The 23,583-nt window shown below is 53.7% G+C and overlaps 1 protein-coding gene across 3 annotated transcripts in view; it reads left to right on the forward strand.

Annotated features, from left to right (window-relative positions):
* SUPT16H (SPT16 homolog, facilitates chromatin remodeling subunit) overlaps nucleotides 1–23,583 on the forward strand; it is a 47,879-nt gene that overhangs the window by 20,160 nt on the left and 4,136 nt on the right. For 2 of the 3 annotated variants that reach the window (XM_034072520.1, XM_034072521.1), the window contains 14 exons: nucleotides 744–817; nucleotides 2,036–2,148; nucleotides 3,598–3,663; nucleotides 4,989–5,084; nucleotides 5,730–5,845; nucleotides 7,080–7,233; nucleotides 11,447–11,574; nucleotides 13,379–13,514; nucleotides 15,069–15,195; nucleotides 16,655–16,773; nucleotides 18,465–18,590; nucleotides 19,701–19,813; nucleotides 20,315–20,390; nucleotides 22,070–22,239. In XM_034072520.1, the coding sequence (XP_033928411.1) occupies nucleotides 744–817; nucleotides 2,036–2,148; nucleotides 3,598–3,663; nucleotides 4,989–5,084; nucleotides 5,730–5,845; nucleotides 7,080–7,233; nucleotides 11,447–11,574; nucleotides 13,379–13,514; nucleotides 15,069–15,195; nucleotides 16,655–16,773; nucleotides 18,465–18,590; nucleotides 19,701–19,813; nucleotides 20,315–20,390; nucleotides 22,070–22,239 (1,614 nt within the window). Of the gene's footprint in view, nucleotides 1–743; nucleotides 818–2,035; nucleotides 2,149–3,597; nucleotides 3,664–4,988; nucleotides 5,085–5,729; nucleotides 5,846–7,079; nucleotides 7,234–11,446; nucleotides 11,575–13,378; nucleotides 13,515–15,068; nucleotides 15,196–16,654; nucleotides 16,774–18,464; nucleotides 18,591–19,700; nucleotides 19,814–20,314; nucleotides 20,391–22,069; nucleotides 22,240–22,616; nucleotides 22,694–23,583 lie in introns of those variants that run through there. The other variant, XM_034072522.1, reaches the window with a different exon arrangement.

A 23,583-nucleotide genomic window follows, 5' to 3' on the forward strand; every position in this document is an offset into this window, starting at 1 on the left:
GGAAAATTTGGGTCAAAATTGGGGAGATTTGGGTAAAAATCGGGAAAATTTGGGTCAAAATTGGGCAAATTTGCGTCAAAATCGGGAAAATTTGGGTAAAATTGGGGAAATTTGGGTCAAAATTCGGCAAATTTGGGTAAAATGGGGAAAATTTGGGTCAAAATCCCCCAAATTTGGGTCAAAATCTCCCAAATTTGGGTAAATTTGGGTCAAAAGCAGGAAATTTGGGTCAAAATAAGACAAATTTGGGGAAAATTGGGCAAATTTTGTCAAAATTGGGCAAATTTTGGGTCAAAATCCACCAAATTTGGGTGAATTTGGGGCAAAACTGGGAAATTTGGACAAAATTGGAGAAGTTTGGGTCAAAATTAGGGAAATTTTGACAAAATTAGGCAAATTTCGGTCAAAATCCGGTAAATTTGGGTCAAACCCTGGAAATTTGGGGAAATTTGGGTCAAAATTTGGCAAATTTGGGTCAAAATCAGGCAAATTTGGGTCAAAATTGGGCAAATTTGGGTCAGAATTGTGCCTATTTTGGGGTCAGGATCGGGCCCCATTTTGGGTCCAGTTCAGCCCATTTTGGGTCCATTTGAGCCCATTTTGGGTCCATTTGAGCCCATTTTGGGTCCATTTGAGCCCATTTTGGGTCCATTTGAGCCCATTTTGTGTCCAGTTCAGCCCATTTTGGGTCCGTTTGAGCCCATTTTGGGTTCATTTGAGCCCATTTTGGGTCTGTGCTGCAGCTTTGCAATGGGCATCGAGTTCCGGGAAGGTTCCTTGGTCATCAACAGCAAAAACCAACAGCGCCTCAAGAAGGGTGAGCCCAAAAACACCACTTTTTACCCCAAAAACACCCCCCGAACCCCAAAACCACCATTTTTAACCCCAAAACCACCATTTTTAACCCCAAAAACACCACTTTTTACCCCCAAAACACCACTTTTTACCCCCAAAAACACCACTTTTTACCCCCAAAACACCCTTTTTTACCCCAAAACCACCACTTTTTACCCCCAAAACACCCTTTTTTACCCCAAAACCACCACTTTTTACCCCCAAAACACCCTTTTTTACCCCAAAACCACCACTTTTTACCCCCAAAACACCCTTTTTTACCCCAAAACCACCACTTTTTACCCCCAAAACACCCTTTTTTACCCCAAAACCACCACTTTTTACAACAAAACCACCACTTTTCACCCCAAAACCACAATTTTTTACCCCCAAAACACCCATTTTCACCCCAAAAACACCCCTTGTACCCCAAAAACACTGCTTTTTACCCCAAAAACACTACTTTTCACCCCAGAAACACCCTTGTGCCCCAAAAACACCGCTTTTTACCCCAAAACCACCACTTTTCACCCCAAAACCACCCATTTTTTACCCCAAAACATCACTTTTTACCACAAAAACACCCATTTCTTACCCCAAAACTCCACTTTTCACCCCAAAACCACCATTTCTAACCCCAAAAACATCCATTTTCACCCCAAAAACACCCCTTGTACCCCAAAACCACTGCTTTTTACCCCAAAACCACCCATTATAACCCCAAAACCACCTTTTTTTACCCCAAAACTCCCTTTTTTACCCCCAAAACACCACTTTTTACCCCCAAAAACACCCTCTTTAACCCCAAAAACACCCTTTTTTACCCCAAAAACACCATTCCTGCTGTCATTCCTGTTCTCCCCATGTTATCCCCATGTTCTCCCCATGTTCTCCCCATGTTCTCCCCATGTTATCCCCATGTTATCCCATATGTTATCCCCATGTTATCCCCATGTTATCCCCTATGTTATCCCCTATATTATCCCCATGTTATCCCCATGTTATCCCTATGTTATCCCCATGTTATCCCCATGTTCTCCCCATGTTATCCCCTATATTAACCCCATGTTATCCCCATGTCATCCCCATGTTATCCCCTATATTAACCCCATGTTATCCCCATGTTCTCCCCATGTTATCCCCATGTTATCCCCATGTTATCCCATGTTATCCCATATGTTATCCCATATGTTATCCATAGGGATGGTGTTCAGTGTCCATGTGGGGCTGTCTGAGCTCCAGAACCGCTCCGGTCGCCGGCCCGAGGATCGATCCTATGCAATCTTCATTGGGGACACTGTGCTGGTGGAGGAGGTGACAACACAGCCCTATAGGGATCCATGCACATCCCATCCCCATCCCATTCCTGACCCTAACCCCATTCCCAATACCCATCCCCATCCACATCCCATTCCCATCCTGATCCCATTCCCAATCCCATCCCTGATCCTGATCCCCATTCCTTATCCCATTCCTGACCCCATCCACATCCCATTCCCATCCTGATCCCATTCCCAATCCCATTCCTGATCCCAATCCCAATCTCATTCCCAATCCTATTCCTGATCCCAATCCTGATCCCATTCCCGACCCTGATTCAGATCCCATTCCCGATCCCATTCCTGATCCTGATCCCATTCCCAATCCCATTCCCAATCCTAATCCCATTACCAACCCCATTCCCGATCCCCTTCTTGATCCCATTCCTGATCCCATTCCCAATCCCATTCCCAATACCCATTCCTGATCCTGATCCCAATACCCATCCCCATCCCATTCCTGACTCCATTCCTGACCCCATTTCTAATCCCCATCCCCATCCAGATCCCATTCCCAACCCCATTCCCAACCCCATTCCTGACCCTATTTCTGATGCCATTCCTGACCCCATTCCTGAACCCATTCCCAATCCTGATCCCATCCCCATCCCATCCCCATTCGGATCCCATTCCTATTCCCAATCCCATTCCCAATCCTCATCCCATTCCTGATCCTGATCCCGATCCCATTCCTGACCCCATTCCCAATCCTCACCCCATCCCCATCCAGATCCCATTCCTGATCCCAATGCTGATCCCATTCCCAATACCCATCCCATTCCTCACCCCATTCCCAACCCCAATCCCTCTCCCATTCTTGATCCCAATCCTGATCCTGATCTCGATCCCTATCCCCACCCTATTCCCAATCCCATTCCCAATCCCAATGCTGATCCCATTCCCAATCCTGACCACATCCCCATCCCATTCCCAACCCCATCCCCATCCCTATCCCCATCCCCATCCCGATCCCATTCCTGATCCCATTCCCAATCCCATTCCCAATCCCATTCCCGATCCTGATCCCATCCCCATCCCATCCCCATTCGGATCCCATTCCTATTCCCAATCCCATTCCCAATCCCCATCCCATACCCATCCTGATCCCATTCCCGATCCAATTCCTGATCCCATTCCTGACCCTATTTCTTATCCCAATCCCGATCCCAGTCCCCAGCCCATTCCTGATCCCATTCCCAACCCCCATTCCTGATCCCATTCCCAATCCATTCCCAGTCCCATTCCCAACCCCATTCCTGATCCCATTCCCAACCCCCATTCCTGATCCCATTCCCAATCCATTCCCAGTCCCATTCCCAACCCCATTCCTGATCCCATTCCCAACTCCAATCCCGATCCCAATCCCATTCCCGACCCTATTTCTGACCCTATTTCTGATCCCCATTCCCACCCCATTCCCAACCATTCCCAATCCCATTCCCAGGAGGGTCCAGCCACTGTGCTCACGTCTGTGAAGAAGAAGGTCAAGAACGTTGGGATCTTCCTTAAGGTCAGTGGGAATTCCATAGAAAACTGGGAATTCCATAGGGAAAAATGGGAATTTCATGGGAAAAATGGGAATTCCGTGGAAAATCCCCCAAATTTTCCCCAAATTCCTCAAATTTCCGCCAAATTTCCACAATTTTCTCCAAATTTCCACAAATTTTTCCCATTTTTCCCCAAATTTTCCCCAAATTCCATCAAATTTTCCCAATTCCTCCCAATTTCCTTCAATTTTTCACAAATTTTCCCCATTTTTTCCCATTTTCCCCCAAATTTTCCCAAAATTCCTAGGAATTCCCCAAATTTCCCCCAAATTTTTCAGAATTTCAACCTAAATTTTCCCCAATATTTCCACATTTCCCCCAAATTTCCCCAAATTCCTCCTGATTTTCCCCCAAATTCTCCAAATTTCCCCCAAATTTCCCCTAATTCCTCCTAATTTTTCCCAATTTTCCCCAAATTTTCCCCAAATTCCCCCAATTTTTTCAAATTTCCCCAATTTTCCCCAAATTTCCCCTAATTTTTCCCAATTTCCCCTAAATTCTTCCTAATTTTCCCCAAATTTTTCCCAAATTTCCCTAATTTTCTGCAAATTCCCTCAATTTCTCCCAAATTCTTCCCAATTTTTTCAAATTACCCCAATTTTTTCAAATTTCCCCAAAATTCTCCCCAAATTTTCCCCAAATTTCCCCGAATTTTTTCAAATTTCCCCAAATTTTCCCCAAATTTCCCTAATTTTTCCCCAAATTCCCTCAAATTTTCCAAAATTTTCAATATTTTTCCAAATTTTCTCCAAATTTCCCCATTTTTTCCCAAATTTTCGGTATTTTCCCCAAATTTCACCCAATTTTTTCCAATTTTTCCACAAATTTTCCCAAATTTCCAATATTTTCCCCAAATTTTCTCCAAATTTCCCCATTTTTTGCCCAATTTTCAATATTTTCCCCAAATTTCACCCAATTTTTTCCAATTTTCCCCCAAATTTCCCCAAATTTCCCTAATTTTTCCCCAAATTCCCTCAAATTTTCCCAAATTTTCAATATTTTCCCCAAATTTTCTCCAAATTTCCAAATTTTTTCCCAAATTTTCAATATTTTCCCAAATTTTCTCCAAATTTCCCCATTTTCCCCCAATTTTCAATATTTTCCCCAAATTTCACCCAATTTTTCCCAATTTTTCCCCAAATTTTTCCAAATTTTCCCAATTTTTCCCCAAATTCCCTCAAATTTTCCTAAATTTTCAATATTTTCCCCAAATTTCACCCAATTTTTCCCCAAATTTTCCCAAATTCCCCCAATTTTACCCCAATTTCCCCCATTTCCCCCATTGCAGAACGAGGATGAGGAGGAGGAGGAAGAGGCCAAGGATGAGGCTGAAGATCTCTTGGGCCGCAGCTCCAGAGCAGCTCTGCTGACAGAGAGGACACGGGTTCGAGACCCCATAGGGACCCTATAGGGACCCATAGAGACCCATAGCTGCCCCATAGAGACACATAGAGACCCATAGAGACCCCATAGACACCCATAGACCCCCATAGAGACACATAGACCCCCATAGAACCCAATAGACACCCCACAGACACCCCATAGCACTCCATAGACCCCATAGCACCCTATAGCTTCCATCTCACCCATAGCACCTTATCACACCCTATAGATCCCCATACTTCCCAGTAACACCCCATAGCACCTATTCCACCCCATAGCACCCCATAGCTCCCCATAGGCACCCCATAGAGACCCATAGATCCCCATAGAGATCCATAGAGACCCATAGACACCCATAGACACCCATAGAGCCCCATAGACACCCATAGACACCCCATAGACACCCATAGACACCCATAGACACCCATAGAGCCCCATAGACACCCCATAGACCCCCATAGACCCCCATAGACACCCATAGACACCCATAGAGACCCCATAGACACCCATAGACACCCATAGACACCCACAGACACCCACAGACACCCATAGACACCCATAGACACCCCATAGACACCCATAGACACCCCATAGACCCCCATAGAGCCCCATAGCTGCCCCATAGCGCCCCATATGTGCCCCATAGAACGAGCTGACAGCAGAGGAACGCCGCAGGGCTCACCAGAAGGAGTTGGCAGCACAGCTCAATGAGGAGGCTCGAAGGCGACTGACCCAGCAGAGGGGGGAGCAGCAGGTGCAGAGGTGAGGGGCTGCCCCATGGATTCTATGGGGCTGGGGGGACATGGGGGCAATGGGACCCATGGATTCTATGGGGCTTATGGGGGGACATGGGGGCAATGGGACCCATGGATTCTATGGGGCTTATGGGGGGCTATGGGACCCATAGGTTCTATAGGGGGTGGATGGGACCCATAGATTCTATGGGGCTGGGGGGACATGGGACCCATAGGTTCTGTGGGGGGTGGATGGGACACATAGATTCTATGGGGTAGAGGAGGGGATACTGGGGCAATGGGGGTGGATGGGACCCATAGATGCTATGGGGCTGGGGGGTGACATTGAGTCAATGGGGGGCTATGGGACCCATGGATTCTATGGGGCTTGGGGGCTGCCCCATGGATTCTATGGGGCTGTGGGGGGACATGGGGGCAATGGGGGTGGATGGGACCCATGGATTCTATGGGGCTGGGGGAGTGATATTGAGTCAGTGGGGGGCTGTGGGATCCATAGGTTCTATGGGGTTGGGGGGTGACTTTGAGTCAATGGGGGGCTGCCCTATAGATTCTATGGGGCAGGAGGGGGAGTTTGAATCAGTGGGGGGCTATGGGACCCATGGACTCTATGGGGTTGGGGGGGACATGGGGGCAATGGGGGTGGATGGGACCCATGGATTCTATGGGGTTGGGGGGGGGACATTGAGTCAATGGGGGGCTATGGGACCCATAGGTTCTATGGGGGGTAGATGGGACCCATAGATTCTATGGGGCTGTGGTTGTGCCATTGACTCAATGGGGTTTTGCCCTTCTACCATTGACTCAATGGGGAGTTTGGACCGTACCATTGCCTCCATAGGGGTGTCCCATTCATTCCCTTCCATTTTGGGCTAAAATCACCGGATTTTTTCCCTCTAATTTATCATTATTCCTATTTTAGGGTATTTCTATTATATTTTGGGTCGGTTTTGGTGCAGTTTTGGGTCCATTTTGGGCGATTTTGGGTCCATTTTGGCTCAATCCCATGCCCTTTAGCGCTTATACCATTGACTCAATGGGCAGTTCGGACCGTACCATTCCCTCCATAGGGGTGTCCCATTAACTCCCTTATCTTTTGGGTTAAAATCACCGGATTTTTTCCCCATTCCCTTTCATTATATCAATTTTAGGTCAATTTTAACCCATTTTTGGTCCATTTTGGGCGATTTTGGGTCCATTTTTGCCCATTTTTTGCCTATTTTAACCCCATTCCCCCCCTATAGGGCCCGCAAGTCCAACGTGTCCTACCGCAGCCCCTCATTGCTGCCTCGGGAGCCTCAGGTCCGGGAGCTGAAGCTCTTCATAGACAAGAAGTATGAGAGTGTCCTGGTGCCTGTGTTTGGGATCGCTGCCCCCTTCCACATCGCTACCATCAAGGTCTGCCCCATAGCGACCCATAGAGACCCATAGAGACCCCATAGAGACCCATTGGGACCCATAGATCCCCATAGATCCCCATTGAAACCCATAGATCCCCATTGAAACCCCATAGAGACCCATAGGGATCAATAGGGAGCCATAGGGTGAAGGGAGTGTGACCTCAGGGTGACCCCGAGGCACCGCAGCACTATAGCGCCCCCTGGTGGCCGCGGTGGGGGGAACACATAGGGATCAATGGGGACACATAGGAACCTATAGGGACCCATAGAGACCCCATAGAGACACATAGAGACCCCATAGGGACCCATATTTCCCCATAGAAACCCATAGAGATCTCATAGAGACCCATAGAAACCCATTAGGACCCATAGAGACCCATAGAGACCCCATAGAGACCCATAGAGACCCATAGAGACCCCATAGGGACCCATAGACAAGAGGTATGAGAGTGTCCTGGTGCCTGTGTTTGGGATCGCTGCCCCCTTCCACATCGCTACCATCAAGGTCTGCCCCATAGCGACCCATAGAGACCCATAGATACCCCATAGGAACCCATTGGGACCCATAGATCCCCATAGAAACCCCATAGAGACCCATAGGGATCAATAGGGAGCCATAGGGTGAAGGGAGCGTGACCTCAGGGTGACCCCGAGGCACCGCAGCACTATAGCGCCCCCTGGTGGCCGCTGTGGGGGGAACACATAGGGATCAATGGGGACACATAGACCCTATAGAGACCCCATAGGGACACATAGAGACCCATAGAGACCCCATAGGGACCCCATAGGGACACATAGGGACCCATAGAGACCCCATAGGGACCCCATAGGGACACATAGGGACCCATAGAGACCCCATAGAGACCCATAGAGACCCATAGAGACACATAGACACCCCATAGAAACTCATTGGGACCCATAGATCCCCATAGAAACCCATAGAGATCTCATAGAGACCCATAGAGACCCATAGAGACACATAGAGACCCCATAGAAACCCATTAGGACCCATAGAGATCCATAGAGACCCATAGAGACCCCATAGGGACCCATAGACAAGAGGTATGAGAGTGTCCTGGTGCCTGTGTTTGGGATCGCTGCCCCCTTCCACATCGCTACCATCAAGGTCTGCCCCATAGCGACCCATAGAGACCCATAGATACCCCATAGAGACCCATTGGGACCCATAGATCCCCATAGAGACCCATAGATCCCCATTGAAACCCATAGAGACCCATAGGGATCAATAGGGAGCCATAGGGTGAAGGGAGTGTGACCTCAGGGTGACCCCGAGGCACCGCAGCACTATAGCGCCCCCTGGTGGCCGCGGTGGGGGGAACACATAGGGATCAATGGAGCCCCATAGAGATCTATTGGGACCCATAGATACCCCATAGAAACTCATTGGGACCCATAGAAACCCATAGAGATCTCATAGAGACCCATAGAGACCCGATAGGGACACATAGGGACCCATAGAGACCCACAGAGGCCCCATAGAGACCCATAGGGATCCATAGGGACCCATTGGGACCCATAGAGACCCATAGGGACACATAGGGACCCATAGACAAGAAGTATGAGAGTGTCCTGGTGCCTGTGTTTGGGATCGCTGCCCCCTTCCACATCGCTACCATCAAGGTCTGCCCCATAGCGACCCATAGAGACCCATAGAGACCCCATAGACACCCATTGGGACCCATAGATCCCCATAGAAACCCCATAGAAACCCCATTGAAACCCCATAGAAACCCATTGGGATCCATAGACACCCATAGGGAGCCATAGGGAGAAGGGAGTGTGACCTCAGGGTGACCCCGAGGCACCGCAGCACTATAGCGCCCCCTGGTGGCCGCGGTGGGGGGAACACATAGGGATCAATGGGGACACATAGACCCTATAGGGACCCCATAGAGACCCCATAGAGACCCATAGGGACCCAATAGGGACACATAGAGACACATAGAGACCCCATAGGGACCCATAGAGACCAACAGAGACCTATAGGGACCCCATAGAGACCCATAGAGACCAATAGGGACCCATAGAGACATATAGAGACCCCATAGAGAGGCCATAGAGACCCGTAGAAAACCCATAAATACCCATAGAAACCCTATAGATACCCATAGAGTTTTCATAGAGACCCATAGAAACCCATTGGGACCCATAGATCCCCATAGATCCCCATAGAGACCCATAGAGACCCATAGAAACCCATAGAGAGCCATAGAGACATATAGTGGGACCCATAGATCCCCATAGATACCCCATAGAAACCCATAGAGACCCATAAAGACCCATAGGGACCCATAGAGACCCATAGAGACCCCATAGAGACCCATAGGGACCCATAGGAACTGATCGCTATGGGTCTGCCCCATAGAACATCAGCATGTCTGTGGAGGGGGATTACACCTACCTGCGCATCCCTATGGCTGTGCCCCATTGATCCCTATGGGAACCCCATTGATCCCTATGGGGCTGCCCCATTGATCCCTATGGGGCTGCCCCACTGATGCTATGGGTCTGCCCCATAGAACATCAGCATGTCTGTGGAGGGGGATTCCACCTACCTGCGCATCCCTATGGCTGTGCCCCATTGATCCCTATGGGAACCCCATTGATCCCTATGGGGCTGCCCCATTGATCCCTATGGGGCTGCCCCACTGATGCTATGGGTCTGCCCCATAGAACATCAGCATGTCTGTGGAGGGGGATTCCACCTACCTGCGCATCCCTATGGCTGTGCCCCATTGATCCCTATGGGAACCCCATTGATCCCTATGGGGCTGCCCCATTGATCCCTATGGGGCTGCCCCACTGATGCTATGGGTCTGCCCCATAGAACATCAGCATGTCTGTGGAGGGGGATTCCACCTACCTGCGCATCCCTATGGCTGTGCCCCATTGATCCCTATGGGAACCCCATTGATCCCTATGGGAACCCCATTGATCCCTATGGGGCTGCCCCACTGATGCTATGGGTCTGCCCCATAGAACATCAGCATGTCTGTGGAGGGGGATTCCACCTACCTGCGCATCCCTATGGCTGTGCCCCATTGATCCCTATGGGAACCCCATTGATCCCTATGGGGCTGCCCCACTGATGCTATGGGTCTGCCCCATAGAACATCAGCATGTCTGTGGAGGGGGATTCCACCTACCTGCGCATCCCTATGGCTGTGCCCCATTGATCCCTATGGGAACCCCATTGATCCCTATGGGGCTGCCCCATTGATCCCTATGGGGCTGCCCCACTGATGCTATGGGTCTGCCCCATAGAACATCAGCATGTCTGTGGAGGGGGATTCCACCTACCTGCGCATCCCTATGGCTGTGCCCCATTGATCCCTATGGGAACCCCATTGATCCCTATGGGGCTGCCCCATTGATCCCTATGGGGCTGCCCCACTGATGCTATGGGTCTGCCCCATAGAACATCAGCATGTCTGTGGAGGGGGATTCCACCTACCTGCGCATCCCTATGGCTGTGCCCCATTGATCCCTATGGGAACCCCATTGATCCCTATGGGGCTGCCCCATTGATCCCTATGGGGCTGCCCCACTGATGCTATGGGTCTGCCCCATAGAACATCAGCATGTCTGTGGAGGGGGATTACACCTACCTGCGCATCCCTATGGCTGTGCCCCATTGATCCCTATGGGAACCCCATTGATCCCTATGGGGCTGCCCCATTGATCCCTATGGGGCTGCCCCACTGATGCTATGGGGCTGCCCCATAGAACATCAGCATGTCTGTGGAGGGGGATTCCACCTACCTGCGCATCCCTATGGCTGTGCCCCATTGATCCCTATGGGAACCCCATTGATCCCTATGGGGCTGCCCCATTGATCCCTATGGGGCTGCCCCACTGATGCTATGGGTCTGCCCCATAGAACATCAGCATGTCTGTGGAGGGGGATTCCACCTACCTGCGCATCCCTATGGCTGTGCCCCATTGATCCCTATGGGGCTGCCCCATTGATCCCTATGGGGCTGCCCCATTGATCCCTATGGGGCTGCCCCACTGATGCTATGGGTCTGCCCCATAGAACATCAGCATGTCTGTGGAGGGGGATTACACCTACCTGCGCATCCCTATGGCTGTGCCCCATTGATCCCTATGGGAACCCCATTGATCCCTATGGGGCTGCCCCATTGATCCCTATGGGGCTGCCCCACTGATGCTATGGGTCTGCCCCATAGAACATCAGCATGTCTGTGGAGGGGGATTACACCTACCTGAGGATCAACTTCTACTGTCCTGGGTCTGCTCTGGGCCGCAATGAAGGGAACCTGTTCCCCAACCCGGAGGCCACGTTCGTCAAGGAGATGTGAGTGAGACCTATAGAGACCTATAGAGAGACATAGAGACACATAGAGACACATAGAGACACATAGAGACACATAGAGACCCATAGAGACCTATAGAGACACATAGAGACACATAGAGACACATAGAGACCTATAGAGACCTATAGAGACACATAGAGACACATAGAGACACATAGAGACCTATAGAGACCTATAGAGACACATACAGACACATAGAGACACATAGAGACCCATAGAGACACATAGAGACACATAGAGACCTATAGAGACACATAGAGACACATAGAGACACATAGAGACCTATAGAGACACATAGAGACACATAGAGACACATAGAGACCTATAGAGACACATAGAGACCCATAGAGACACATAGAGACCTATAGAGACCCATAGAGACACATAGAGACACATAAAGACCCATAGAGACCCATAGAGACACATAGAGACTGACCCATAGAGACTGACCTATAGATCCTGACCCATGGATTACACCCCATATATTCCCCCCATAGAATTCACCCCATAGATCCTGCCCCATGGATCAAGCCCCATAGATTCCACCCCATATACCTTGCCCCATAGCTCCCACCCCATAGATCCCACCCCATAGATCCCACCCCATAGATTCCACCCCATAGATCCCACTACATTACCCCTGCCCTATAGATCTCTGCTCCATAGCTCCCACCCCATAACCCCCTGCTTCATAGCTCCTGCCCCATAGATCCCACCCCATACCCCCTGCCCCATAGCTGCCCCATAGCCCCTGCCCCATAGATCTCTGCCCCACAGCACCTATAGGGCCTCTAACCTGAAGAGCCCTGGGGAGGCAGCAGTGCCAGCCCTGAACCTCCCACCCCATAACCCCCTGCCCCATAGCTCCCACCCCATAGCTCCCACCCCATAGATCTCTGCCCCATAGATCCTGCTGTGTACACTGTGCCCCATAGATCCTGTCCCATAGATCCTGCTGCATACATCCCACCCCATAGCTGCCCCATAGCTGCCCCATAGCTGCCCCACAGCTGCCCCATAGATCTCTGCCCCACAGCACCTATAGGGCCTCTAACCTGAAGAGCCCTGGGGAGGCAGCAGTGCCAGCTCTGAACCTCCCACCCCATAGCTCCTGCCCCATACCTCGTGTCCCATAGCTGCCCCATAGCTGCCCCATAGCTGCCCCATAGCCACCCCATAGAGCCCTATAGCTGCCCCATAGCCACCCCATAGCCACCCCATAGCTGCCCCATAGCTGCCCCATAGCTGCCCCATAGCTGCCCCATAGCTCATGCCCCATAGCTCCTGCCCCATAGCTGCCCCGCAGCTGCCCCATAGATCTCTGCCCCACAGCTGCCCCATAGCTCTCTGCCCCACAGCACCTATAGGGCCTCTAACCTGAAGAGCCCAGGGGAGGCAGCAGTGCCAGCTCTGAACCTCCCACCCCATAGCTCCTACTGCATACATCCTGCCCCATAGCCACCCCATAGATCCCACTGCATACACCCTGCCCCATAGATCGCACCCTATAGAACCTGCCCCATAGATCTCTGCCCCACAGCACCTATAGGGCCTCTAACCTGAAGAGCCCAGGGGAGGCAGCAGTGCCAGCCCTGAACCTCCCACCCCATAACCCCCTGCCCCATAACCCCCTGCCCCATAGCTCCTGCCCCATAGCTGCCCCATAGCTCCCGCTGCATACATCCTACCCCATAGCTCCCACCCCATAGCTGCCCCATAGATCCTGCCCCATAGCCACCCCATAGCCACCCCTTAGCTCCAGCCCCATAGATCTCTGCCCCACAGCACCTATAGGGCCTCTAACCTGAAGAGCCCTGGGGAGGCAGCAGTGCCAGCCCTGAACCTACAGAACGCGTTCCGCATCATCAAGGAGGTGCAGAAGCGCTACAAGACCCGCGAGGCCGAGGAGAAGGAGAAGGAGGTCAGCTATGGGGCAGCTATGGGGCAGCTATGGGGCAGCTATGGGGTGGATATGGGGCAGCTATGGGGCAGCTATGGGGCAGCTGTGGGGCAGCTATGGGGTGGCTATGGGGTGGATATGGGGGTTATGGGGTAGCAGAAGCGCTACAAGACCCGCGAGGCCGAGGAGAAGGAGAAGGAGGTCAGCTATGGGTCAGCTATGGGGCAGCTATGGGGCGGCTATGGGGTGGATATGGGGTGGCTATGGGGTGTCTATGGGGTGCTATGGGGTGGCTATGGGGATATGGGGTGGCTATGGGGCAGCTATGGGGCAGAGGGGGGATATGGGGGTTATGGGGTAGCAGAAGCGCTACAAGACCCACGAGGCCGAGGAGAAGGAGAAGGAGGTCAGCTATGGGGCAGCTATGGGGCAGCTATGGGGTGATATGGGGTGCTATGGGGTGGCTATGGGGTAATAATGGGGCTATGGGGCAGCTATGGGGCGGCTATGGGGTGGCTATGGGGTGGCTATGGGGTGGCTATGGGGCAGCTATGGGGTGGATATGGGGTGGCTATGGGGTGGCTATGGGGCAGCTATGGGGTGGATATGGGGCAGCTATAGGGTGTCTATGGGGTGGATATGGGGTGCTATGGGGTGCTATGGGGCAGCTATGGGGCAGCTATGGGGTGCTATAGGGTGGATATGGGGCAGCTATGGGGTGGCTATGGGGCTCTATGGGGTGGCTATGGGGCAGGAGGGGTATGGGGGTTATGGGGTAGCAGAAGCGCTACAAGACCCGCGAGGCCGAGGAGAAGGAGAAGGAGGTCAGCTATGGGGCAGCTATGGGGCAGCTATGGGGCAGCTATGGGGTGGATATGGGGCGCTATGGGGCAGCTATGGGGTGGATATGGGGTGGCTATGGGGCAGCTATGGGGTGGATATGGGGCAGGAGGGGGATATGGTTGGTTATGGGGCGCTATGGGCAGAGGGGGGGTATGGGGGGTTATGGGGTTATGGGGGGTTATGGGGCAGGGGGTATGGGGACTATGGGGCTATGGGGTTTGAATGGGGTTATGGGGCTCTATGGGGCTATGGAGCAGAGGGGGGATATGGGGATCTATGGGGTTCATATGGGGCTATGGGGGGCTATGAGGTTTGGGGGTGCTATGGGGCAAAGTGGGGGTGGGGCTATGGGGTGGGGATGGAGCTATGGGGCATAGAGGTTGATAGACATCAATAGATGCTATAGGGACCCATAGATTCCCATAGATCCCCCATAGAGACCCCATAGAGCCCCATAGATCCCCATAGAGCCCCATAGAGACCCATAGATCCCCCATAGACACCCATAGAGACCCATAGACACCCATAGACCCCCAATAGCCCATAGGCAGGGGGCGTGTCCTCCGCTGGCCCCGCCCCCTCGCAGCACTATACCGCCCCCTGGAGGCCGCGCCGCAGCGCTGCCTGCACCCCCCATAGCCCTGCATAGGCACCCTATAGACCCACATAGACCCCTATAGAGACCCCATAGAGCCCTATAGCTGCCCCATAGGACCCCATATGTCCGTGCAGGGTATAGTGAAGCAGGACTCGCTGGTGATCAACCTGAACCGCAGTAACCCCAAGCTCAAGGATCTCTACATCCGCCCCAACATCGCCCAGAAGAGGATGCAGGGGGCGCTGGAGGCTCATGTCAACGGTGGGGCTGACCCAGAGCGTCTATGGGGTCTATGGGGTCTATGGGGCTGCCCCATAGCGCTGTGGGGCTGGGCTGTGGGGGCTATGGGGCTGGGTTATGGGGTCTATTGTGTCTATGGGGGGGTCTATGGGGTCTGTGGGGCTGATCTATGGGGTCTATGGGGTCTGTGGGGCTGATCTATGGGGTCTATGGGGTCTGTGGGGCTGATCTATGGGGTCTATGGGGGCTGTGGGGCTGATCTATGGGGTCTATGGGGTCTGTGGGGCTGATCTATGGGGTCTATGGGGGCTGTGGGGCTGGGCTATGGGGGCTATGGGGTCTGTGGGGCTGCCCCATAGTGCTGTGGGGCTGGGCTATGGGGGCTATGGGGCTGCCCCATAGCGCTGTGGGGCTGGGATGGGGGGTCTATTGTGTCTATGGGGGGTCTATGGGGCTGGGCTATGGGGGCTATGGGGGCTGTGGGGCTCATCTATGGGGGCTATGGGGCTGCCCCATAGCGTCTGTGGGGCTGGGATAGGGGGGCTATGGGGTCTATGAGGGGGTTCTATGGGGTCTATGGGGGCTGTGGGGTCTGTAGGGGGTTCTATGGGGTCTATGGGGCTGCCCCATAGCGGCTGTGGGGCTGGGCTATGGGGACTGTGGGGTCTGTGGGGCTCACCTATGGGGTCCATGGGGCTGCCCCATAGCGTCTGTGGGGCTGGGATGGGGGGTCTATGGGGGGGGTCTATGGAGGCTGTGGGGCTGGGCTATGGGGTCTATTATGTCTATGAGGGGGGGCTGTGGGGAGGTCTATGGCGTGTGTGGGGTCTGTGGGGCTGGGCTATGGGGGCTATGGCGTCTGGGGGGGGTTCTATGGGGTCTATGGGGGGCCTCTATGGGGTCTGTGGGGCTCACCTATGGGGTCTAAGGGGATGCTCTATGGGGTCTGTGGGGCTGATCTGTGGGGTCTATGGGATCTGTGGGGCTCACCTATGGGGTCTGTGGGAGGGTTCTATGGGGTCTATTGTGTCTATGGGGGGGGTCTATGTGGCTGCCCCATAGCACCTGTGGGGCTCACCTGTGGGGTCTATGGGGTCTGTGTGGTCTGTAGGGGGTTCTATGGGGGTTCTATGGTGTCTATGGGGCAGCCCTATGGGGTCTATGGGTTCTATGGGGCAGCCCTATGGGCTCTATGGGTTCTATGGGGCAGCCCTATGGGGCCTATGGTGTCTATGGGGCAGCCCTATGGGGTCTATGGGTTCTATGGGGCAGCCCTATGGGATCTATGGGGCAGCCCTATGGTGTCTATGGGGCAGCCCTATGGGGTCTATGGGTTCTATGGGGCAGCCCTATGGGGTCTATGGGTTCTATGGGGCAGCCCTATGGGGTCTATGGGTTCTATGGGGCAGCCCTATGGGGTCTATGGGTTCTGTGGGGCAGCCCTATGTGATCTATGGGTCTGACCCCCCATTGCCCCCAGGCTTCCGCTTCACGTCCGTGCGTGGGGACAAGGTTGACATCCTGTACAACAACATCAAACACGCTGTGTTCCAGCCCTGCGATGGGGAGATGATCATCGTGCTGCACTTCCACCTCAAGGTCTGACCCATAGCGCTATGGGGCAGGAGCCCCATTGACATCTATGGGGCTGGGGGTGATCCATTGGGGTCTATGGGGATGGGGATGCTCCATTGGGGTCAATGGGGATGCTCTATTGGCATCAATGGGGATGGGGAGATGATCATCGTGCTGCACTTCCACCTCAAGGTCTGACCCATAGCGCTATGGGGCAGGAGCCCCATAGGGATCTATGGGGCTGGGGATCATCCATTGGGAGCTATGGGGCTGGGGGTGATCCATTGGGGTCTATGGGGATGGGGGTGATCCATTGCAGTCAATGGGGATGGGGAGATGATCATCGTGCTGCACTTCCACCTCAAGGTCTGACCCACAGCGCTATGGGGCAGGAGCCCCATTGAGATCTATGGGGCTGGGGATGCTCCATAGGGATGAATGGGGATGGGGATGCTCCATTGGGGGCAATGGGGATGCTCCATTGGCATCAATGGCGATGGGGAGGTGAGCATCGTGCTGCACTTCCACCTCAAGGTCTGACCCATAGCGCTATGGGGCAGGAGCCCCATTGAGATCTATGGGGCTGGGGATCATCCATAGGGATCTATGGGGCTGGGGATCGTCCATTGAGATCTATGGCAATGGGGATGCTCCATTGGCATCAATGGGGATGGGGAGATGATCATCGTGCTGCACTTCCACCTCAATGTCCGACCCATAGCGCTATGGGGCAGGAGCCCCATTGAGATCTATGGGGCTGGGGATGCTCCATTGCAGTCAATGGGGATGGGGATGCTCCATTGGCATCAATGGGGATGGGGAGATGATCATCGTGCTGCACTTCCACCTCAAGGTCTGACCCATAGCGCTATGGGGCAGGAGCCCCATTGAGATCTATGGGGCTGGGGATCATCCATTGCAGTCAATGGGGATGGGGATGCTCCATTGGGGGCAATGGGGATGCTCCATTGGTATCAATGGGGATGGGGAGATGATCATCGTGCTGCACTTCCACCTCAAGGTCTGACCCACAGCGCTATGGGGCTGACCCCCATCCCCATGTGTTGCTATGGGTCTGGGTCCTATCCCCATTGCTCCCTATGGCTCTGCCCCACATCCCCATTGCCCCCTATGGCTCTGCCCCCCATCCCCATGTGTCGCTATGTGTCTGCCCCATAGCGCTATGGCTTTGCCCCCCCCCCATGTGTCGCTATGGCTCTGCCCCCCATCCCCATTGATCCCTATGGGTCTGCCCCATAGCACTATGGGTCTGCCCCCCATCCCCATTGTCCGCTATGGGTCTGCCCCATAGCGCTATGGGTCTGCCCCCCCCCCATTGCCCCCTATGTGTCTGCCCCATAGTGCTATGGGTCTGACCCCCCCCCCATGTGCTGCTATGAGTCCAGTTCCTATCCCCATTCATTCCTATGGCTCTGCCCCCCACCCCCATTGCCCTCTATGGGTCTGTGTCCTATTCCCATTGGTTCCTATGTGTCTGCCCCCCATCCCCATTGCTCCCTATGGGTCTGCCCCACACCCCCATGTGTCCCTATGGCCCTGCCCCACATCCCCATTGCCCTCTATGGGTCCAGTTCCTATTCCCATTGGTTCCTATGGGTCTGCCCCCCATCCCCATTCATTCCTATGGGTCTGACCCCCAACTCCATTGGTTCCTATGTGTCTGCCCCATTGCCCTCTATGTGTCTGCCCCATAGAACGCCATCATGTTCGGCAAGAAGCGCCACACGGACGTCCAGTTCTACACTGAGGTTGGGGAGATAACCACAGACCTGGGCAAGCATCAGCACATGCACGACAGAGATGACCTCTATGCTGAGCAGGTCACTTGGGGGGCTGACCCATAGCGGGACCCATGGCAGGGGGATATGTGGGGTGGGACCCATAGTGATGGGATATGTGGGGCTGGACCCATAGGAAAGGGATCTATGGGGTGGGAGCCATAGCAATGGGAGCTATGGGGCTGGGCAGCATAGTAATGGAATCTATGGGGCTGCCTATAGCAAAGGGATCTATGGGGTGGGAGTCATAGGAAAGGGATCTGCCCCATAGCGATGGGATCTATGGGGCTGGGAGCCATGGTTCTGCCCCATAGTGATGGGATCTATGGGGTGGGACCCATAGACGGACCCATAGCGATGGGATCTGTGGGGTGGGACCTATGGTAATGGGATCTGTGGGGTGGGAGATATAGCAAAGGGATCTATGGGGTAGGAGCTATAGGAAAGGGATCTGTGGGGTGGGACCCATAGCAGTGGGATCTATGGGGTGGGACCCATGGCAATGGGAGCTATGGGGCTGGGCACCATAGTAATGGGATCTATGGGGTGGGAGATATAGGAAAGGGATCTATGGGTCTGGGAGCTGTGGTTCTGCCCCATAGTGATGGGATCTATGGGGTGGGAGTCATAGTGATGGGATCTATGGGGCTGGACCTCATAGTGATGGGATCTATGGGGTGGGAGTCATAGCAACGGGAGCTATGGGGTGGGAGCCATGGCAATGGGATCTATGGGGTGGGACCCATGGTAATGGGATCTGTGGGGTGGGAGCTATAGGAAAGGGATCTATGGGGCTGGACCCCATAGTAATGGGATCTATGGGGTGGGAGATATAGCAAAGGGACCTATGGGGTGGGAGTCATAGGAAAGGGATCTATGGGGTGGGAGCTATAGGAAAAGGATCTATGGGGCTGCCCCATAGCAATGGGATCTGTGGGGGGGGAGCTATAGGAAAGGGATCTGTGGGGTGGGACCCATAGCGATGGGATCTGTGGGGTGGGAGATATAGCAAAGGGATCTATGGGGGGGGAGCCATGGCAGTGGGATATATGGGGTGGGAACCATAGCGATGGGATATGTGGGGTGGGAGCTATAGGAAAGGGATGTATGGGGCTGCCCCATAGCGCTGGTGTCTATGGGTCTGCCCCACAGATGGAGCGGGAGATGCGGCACAAGCTCAAATCTGCCTTCAAGAACTTCATAGAGAAGGTGGAAGCTTTGACCAAGGAGGAGCTGGAGTTCGAGGTTCCCTTCCGGGACCTGGGGTCAGTCCTATGGGGCAGCTATGGGGCAGCTATGGGTCCCTATGGGTCCCTATGGGGTTCTATAGGGGTCTATGGGTGTCTATGGGTGTCTATGTGGGTCTATAGGGTGCCTATGGAGGGCTATGGGGGGTGCAGGCAGCGCTGCGGCGCGGCCTCCAGGGGGCGGTATAGTGCTGCGAGGGGGCGGGGCCAGCGGAGGACACGCCCCCTGTGCTCTGGGCTATGGGGGCTATGGGACTCTATGTGTCTCTATGTGTCTCTATGGGTCTCTATGGGTCTCTATGTGTCTCTATATGTCTCTATGGGTCTCTATGTGTCTCTATGTGTCTCTATGGGTCTCTATGGGGTCTCTATGGGTCTCTATGTGTCTCTATGTGTCTCTATGGGTCTCTATGTGTCTCTATGTGTCCCTATGGGTCCCTATGTGTCTCTATGTGTCCCTATGGGTCCCTATGTGTCCCTATGGGGTCTCTATAGGGTCCCTATGCTCTCTCCCCACAGATTCAATGGGGCTCCCTACCGCAGCACGTGTCTCCTGCAACCAACCAGCAGCGCATTGGTCAACTGCACTGAATGGGTAAGAGCTCAGCTGCACTTGGGGGGCAGAGACCCTATGGGGCCAGACCCACTGATGTGGGGCAGAGCCATAGGGCTCCATCCGGACACTGGAACAGGCCAGACCCATAGACATTGTGTGCCCCACTGCTGACCCATAGCCTGCCCTATAGCGTGCCCCATAGCCTGCCTCATAGCATGCCCCATAGCCTGCCCCATAGTGTGCCCCATAGCCTGCCCCATAGTGTGCCCCATAGCCTGCTCCATAGTGTGCCCCATAGCCTGCCCCATAGTGTGCCCCATAGCCTGCCCCATAACCTGCCCTATAGCCTGCCCCATAGTGTGCCCTATAGCCTGCCCCATACCCTGCCCCATAGTGTGCCCTATAGCCTGCCCCATAGTGTGCCCCATAGCCTGCCCCATAGTGTGCCCCATAGCCTGCCTCATAGCGAGCCCCATAGCCTGCCCCATAGCTTGCTCCATAGCCTGCCCCATAGTGTGCCCCATAGCCTGCCCCATAGTATACCCTATGTCAGCCCCATAGTGTACTCCATAGCTCCCTGCCCATAGCTCTCTGAACCACATCCTGCCCCATAGCCTGCCCCATAGGTAGCCCCATAGTGTGCCCCATAGAGTGCCCCATAGCATGTGCCATAGTGTACTCCAGTCGCATATTGTGCCCTATAGCTCCCAGCCCCACACCCAGCCCCACATCTGCCCCACATCCTGCCCCACACCCAGCCCCATAGCTCCCAAACCCATAGCTCCCAGCCCCATAACCTGCCCCATAGCTGCCCCATAACCTGCCCCATAACCTGCCCCATAGAACCCATATTACCTGCCCCATTGCTGCCCCATAACTGCCCCATTGCTACCCCATAACCTTCCCCATAACCTGCCCCATTGCTGCCCCATAGCTGCCCCATAACCTGCCCCATAACCAGCCCCATAACCTGCCCCATTGCTGCCCCATAACCTGCCCCATAACCTGCCCCATTGCTGCGCCATAACCTGCCCCATAACCTGCCCCATAGCTGCCCCATTGCTGCCCCATTGCTACCCCATAACCTGCCCCATAACCTGTCCCATTGCTGCCCCATAGCTGCCCCATAACCTGCCCCATTGCTGCCCCATAACCTGCCCCATAGCTGCCCCATTGCTGCCCCATTGCTTCCCCATAACCTGCCCCATAGCTGCCCCATAGCTGCCCCATAACCTGCCCCATAGCTGCCCCATAACCAGCCCCATTGCTGCCCCACAGCTCCCATTCGTGGTGACCCTGGATGAACTGGAGCTGATCCACTTCGAGCGGGTCCAGTTCCCTGCACACCCTGCCCCATAGCTCCCAGCCCCATAACCTGCCCCATAGCTGCCCCATAGTGTAACCTACATCAGCCTCATAGTGTGTCCCACTGCTGCCCCATAGTGTGCACCATAGAACCCATATTACCTGCCCCATAGTGTGCCCCATAGCTGCCCCATAACCAGCCCCATAGCTGCCCCATAACCTGCCCCATAGCTGCCCCATAACCTGCCCCATAGCTGCCTCATTGCTGCCCCATAACCTGCCCCATTGCAGCCCCATAGCTGCCCCATAACCAGCCCCATTGCTGCCCCATTCCTGCCCCATAGCTGCCCCATAACCAGCCCCATAGCTGCCCCATAGCGTGACCCACACTCTGCCCCATTGCTGCCCCACAGCCCCCATTCGTGGTGACCCTGGATGAACTGGAGCTGATCCACTTCGAGCGGGTCCAGTTCCACCTCAAGAACTTCGACATGGTCCTGGTCTATAAGGACTATGGGCGCAAGGTGACCATGATCAATGCCATCCCCGTGGCCTCGCTTGACCCCATCAAGGAGTGGCTCAAGTGAGTGCTATGGGGCAGACCCATAGATACTGACCCATTCATCCCTATGGACCCATAGATCCCTATGGACCCATTCATCCCTATGGACCAATCCCCATTGACTCCCATTGAGCCCCATTCAGTCCCTATGGACCCATTGACTCCATCATCCCTATGGACCAATCACCTTCATCGTCCCATCCCTATGGACCAATCACCATTGACTCCATTGACTTTCATTGAGTCCCATTGATTCCTATTGAGTCCCATTGACTCCATTGACTCCATTCACTCCCATTGAGTCCCATTGATTCCCATTGACTCCCATTGACTCCATTGACTCCCATTGACTCCCATTGACCCCATTGAGTCCCATTGACCCCATTGATGGGCGCAAGGTGACCATGATCAATGCCATCCCCGTGGCCTCGCTCGACCCCATCAAGGAGTGGCTCAAGTGAGTGCTATGGGGCAGACCCATAGATACCCATAGAAACCTATGGACCAATCCCCATTGACTCCCATTGAGACCCTATGGACCCATTGATCACTATGGACCAATCCCCATTGACTCCCATTGAGTCCCTATGGACCCATTGATTCCTATGGACACATTGACTCTGACCCATAGATCCCAATGGACCCATAGATACTGACCCATAGATCCCTATGGACACATAGAGCCCTATGGAGTAATCCCCATTGACTCCCATTGAGTCCCTATGGACCCATTGACTCCCGTTGACTCCATCATCCCTTCCCTATGGACCAATCATCTCCATCATCCCTATGGACCAATCACCTTCATCGTCACATCCCTATGGACCAATCACAATTGAGTCCCATTGACTCCATTGACTCCCATTGAGTCCCATTGAGTCCCATTGACTTCCATTGACTTCCATTGACTCCATTGAGTCCCATTGAGTCCCATTGAGTCCCATTGAGTCCCATTGACCCCATTGATGGGCGCAAGGTGACCATGATCAATGCCATCCCCGTGGCCTCGCTCGACCCCATCAAGGAGTGGCTCAAGTGAGTGCTATGGGGCAGACCCATAGATACCCATAGAACCCTATGGAGTAATCCCCATTGACTCCCACTGAGACCCTATGGACCCATTGATTCCTATGGACACATTGACTCTGACCCATAGATCCCAATGGACCCATAGATACTGACCCATAGATCCCTATGGACCCATAGAGACCTATGGAGTAATCCCCATTGACTCCCATTGAGACCCTATAGACCCATTGACTCCCATTGACTCCATCATCCCTTCCCTATGGACCAATCACCTTCATTGTCACATCCCTATGGACCAATCACCATTGACTCCCATTGACTCCATTGACTCCATTG

This window comes from Melopsittacus undulatus, chromosome 30 (assembly GCF_012275295.1).
Source record: "Melopsittacus undulatus isolate bMelUnd1 chromosome 30, bMelUnd1.mat.Z, whole genome shotgun sequence".
Classification (NCBI taxonomy): Eukaryota; Metazoa; Chordata; class Aves; order Psittaciformes; family Psittaculidae; genus Melopsittacus; species Melopsittacus undulatus.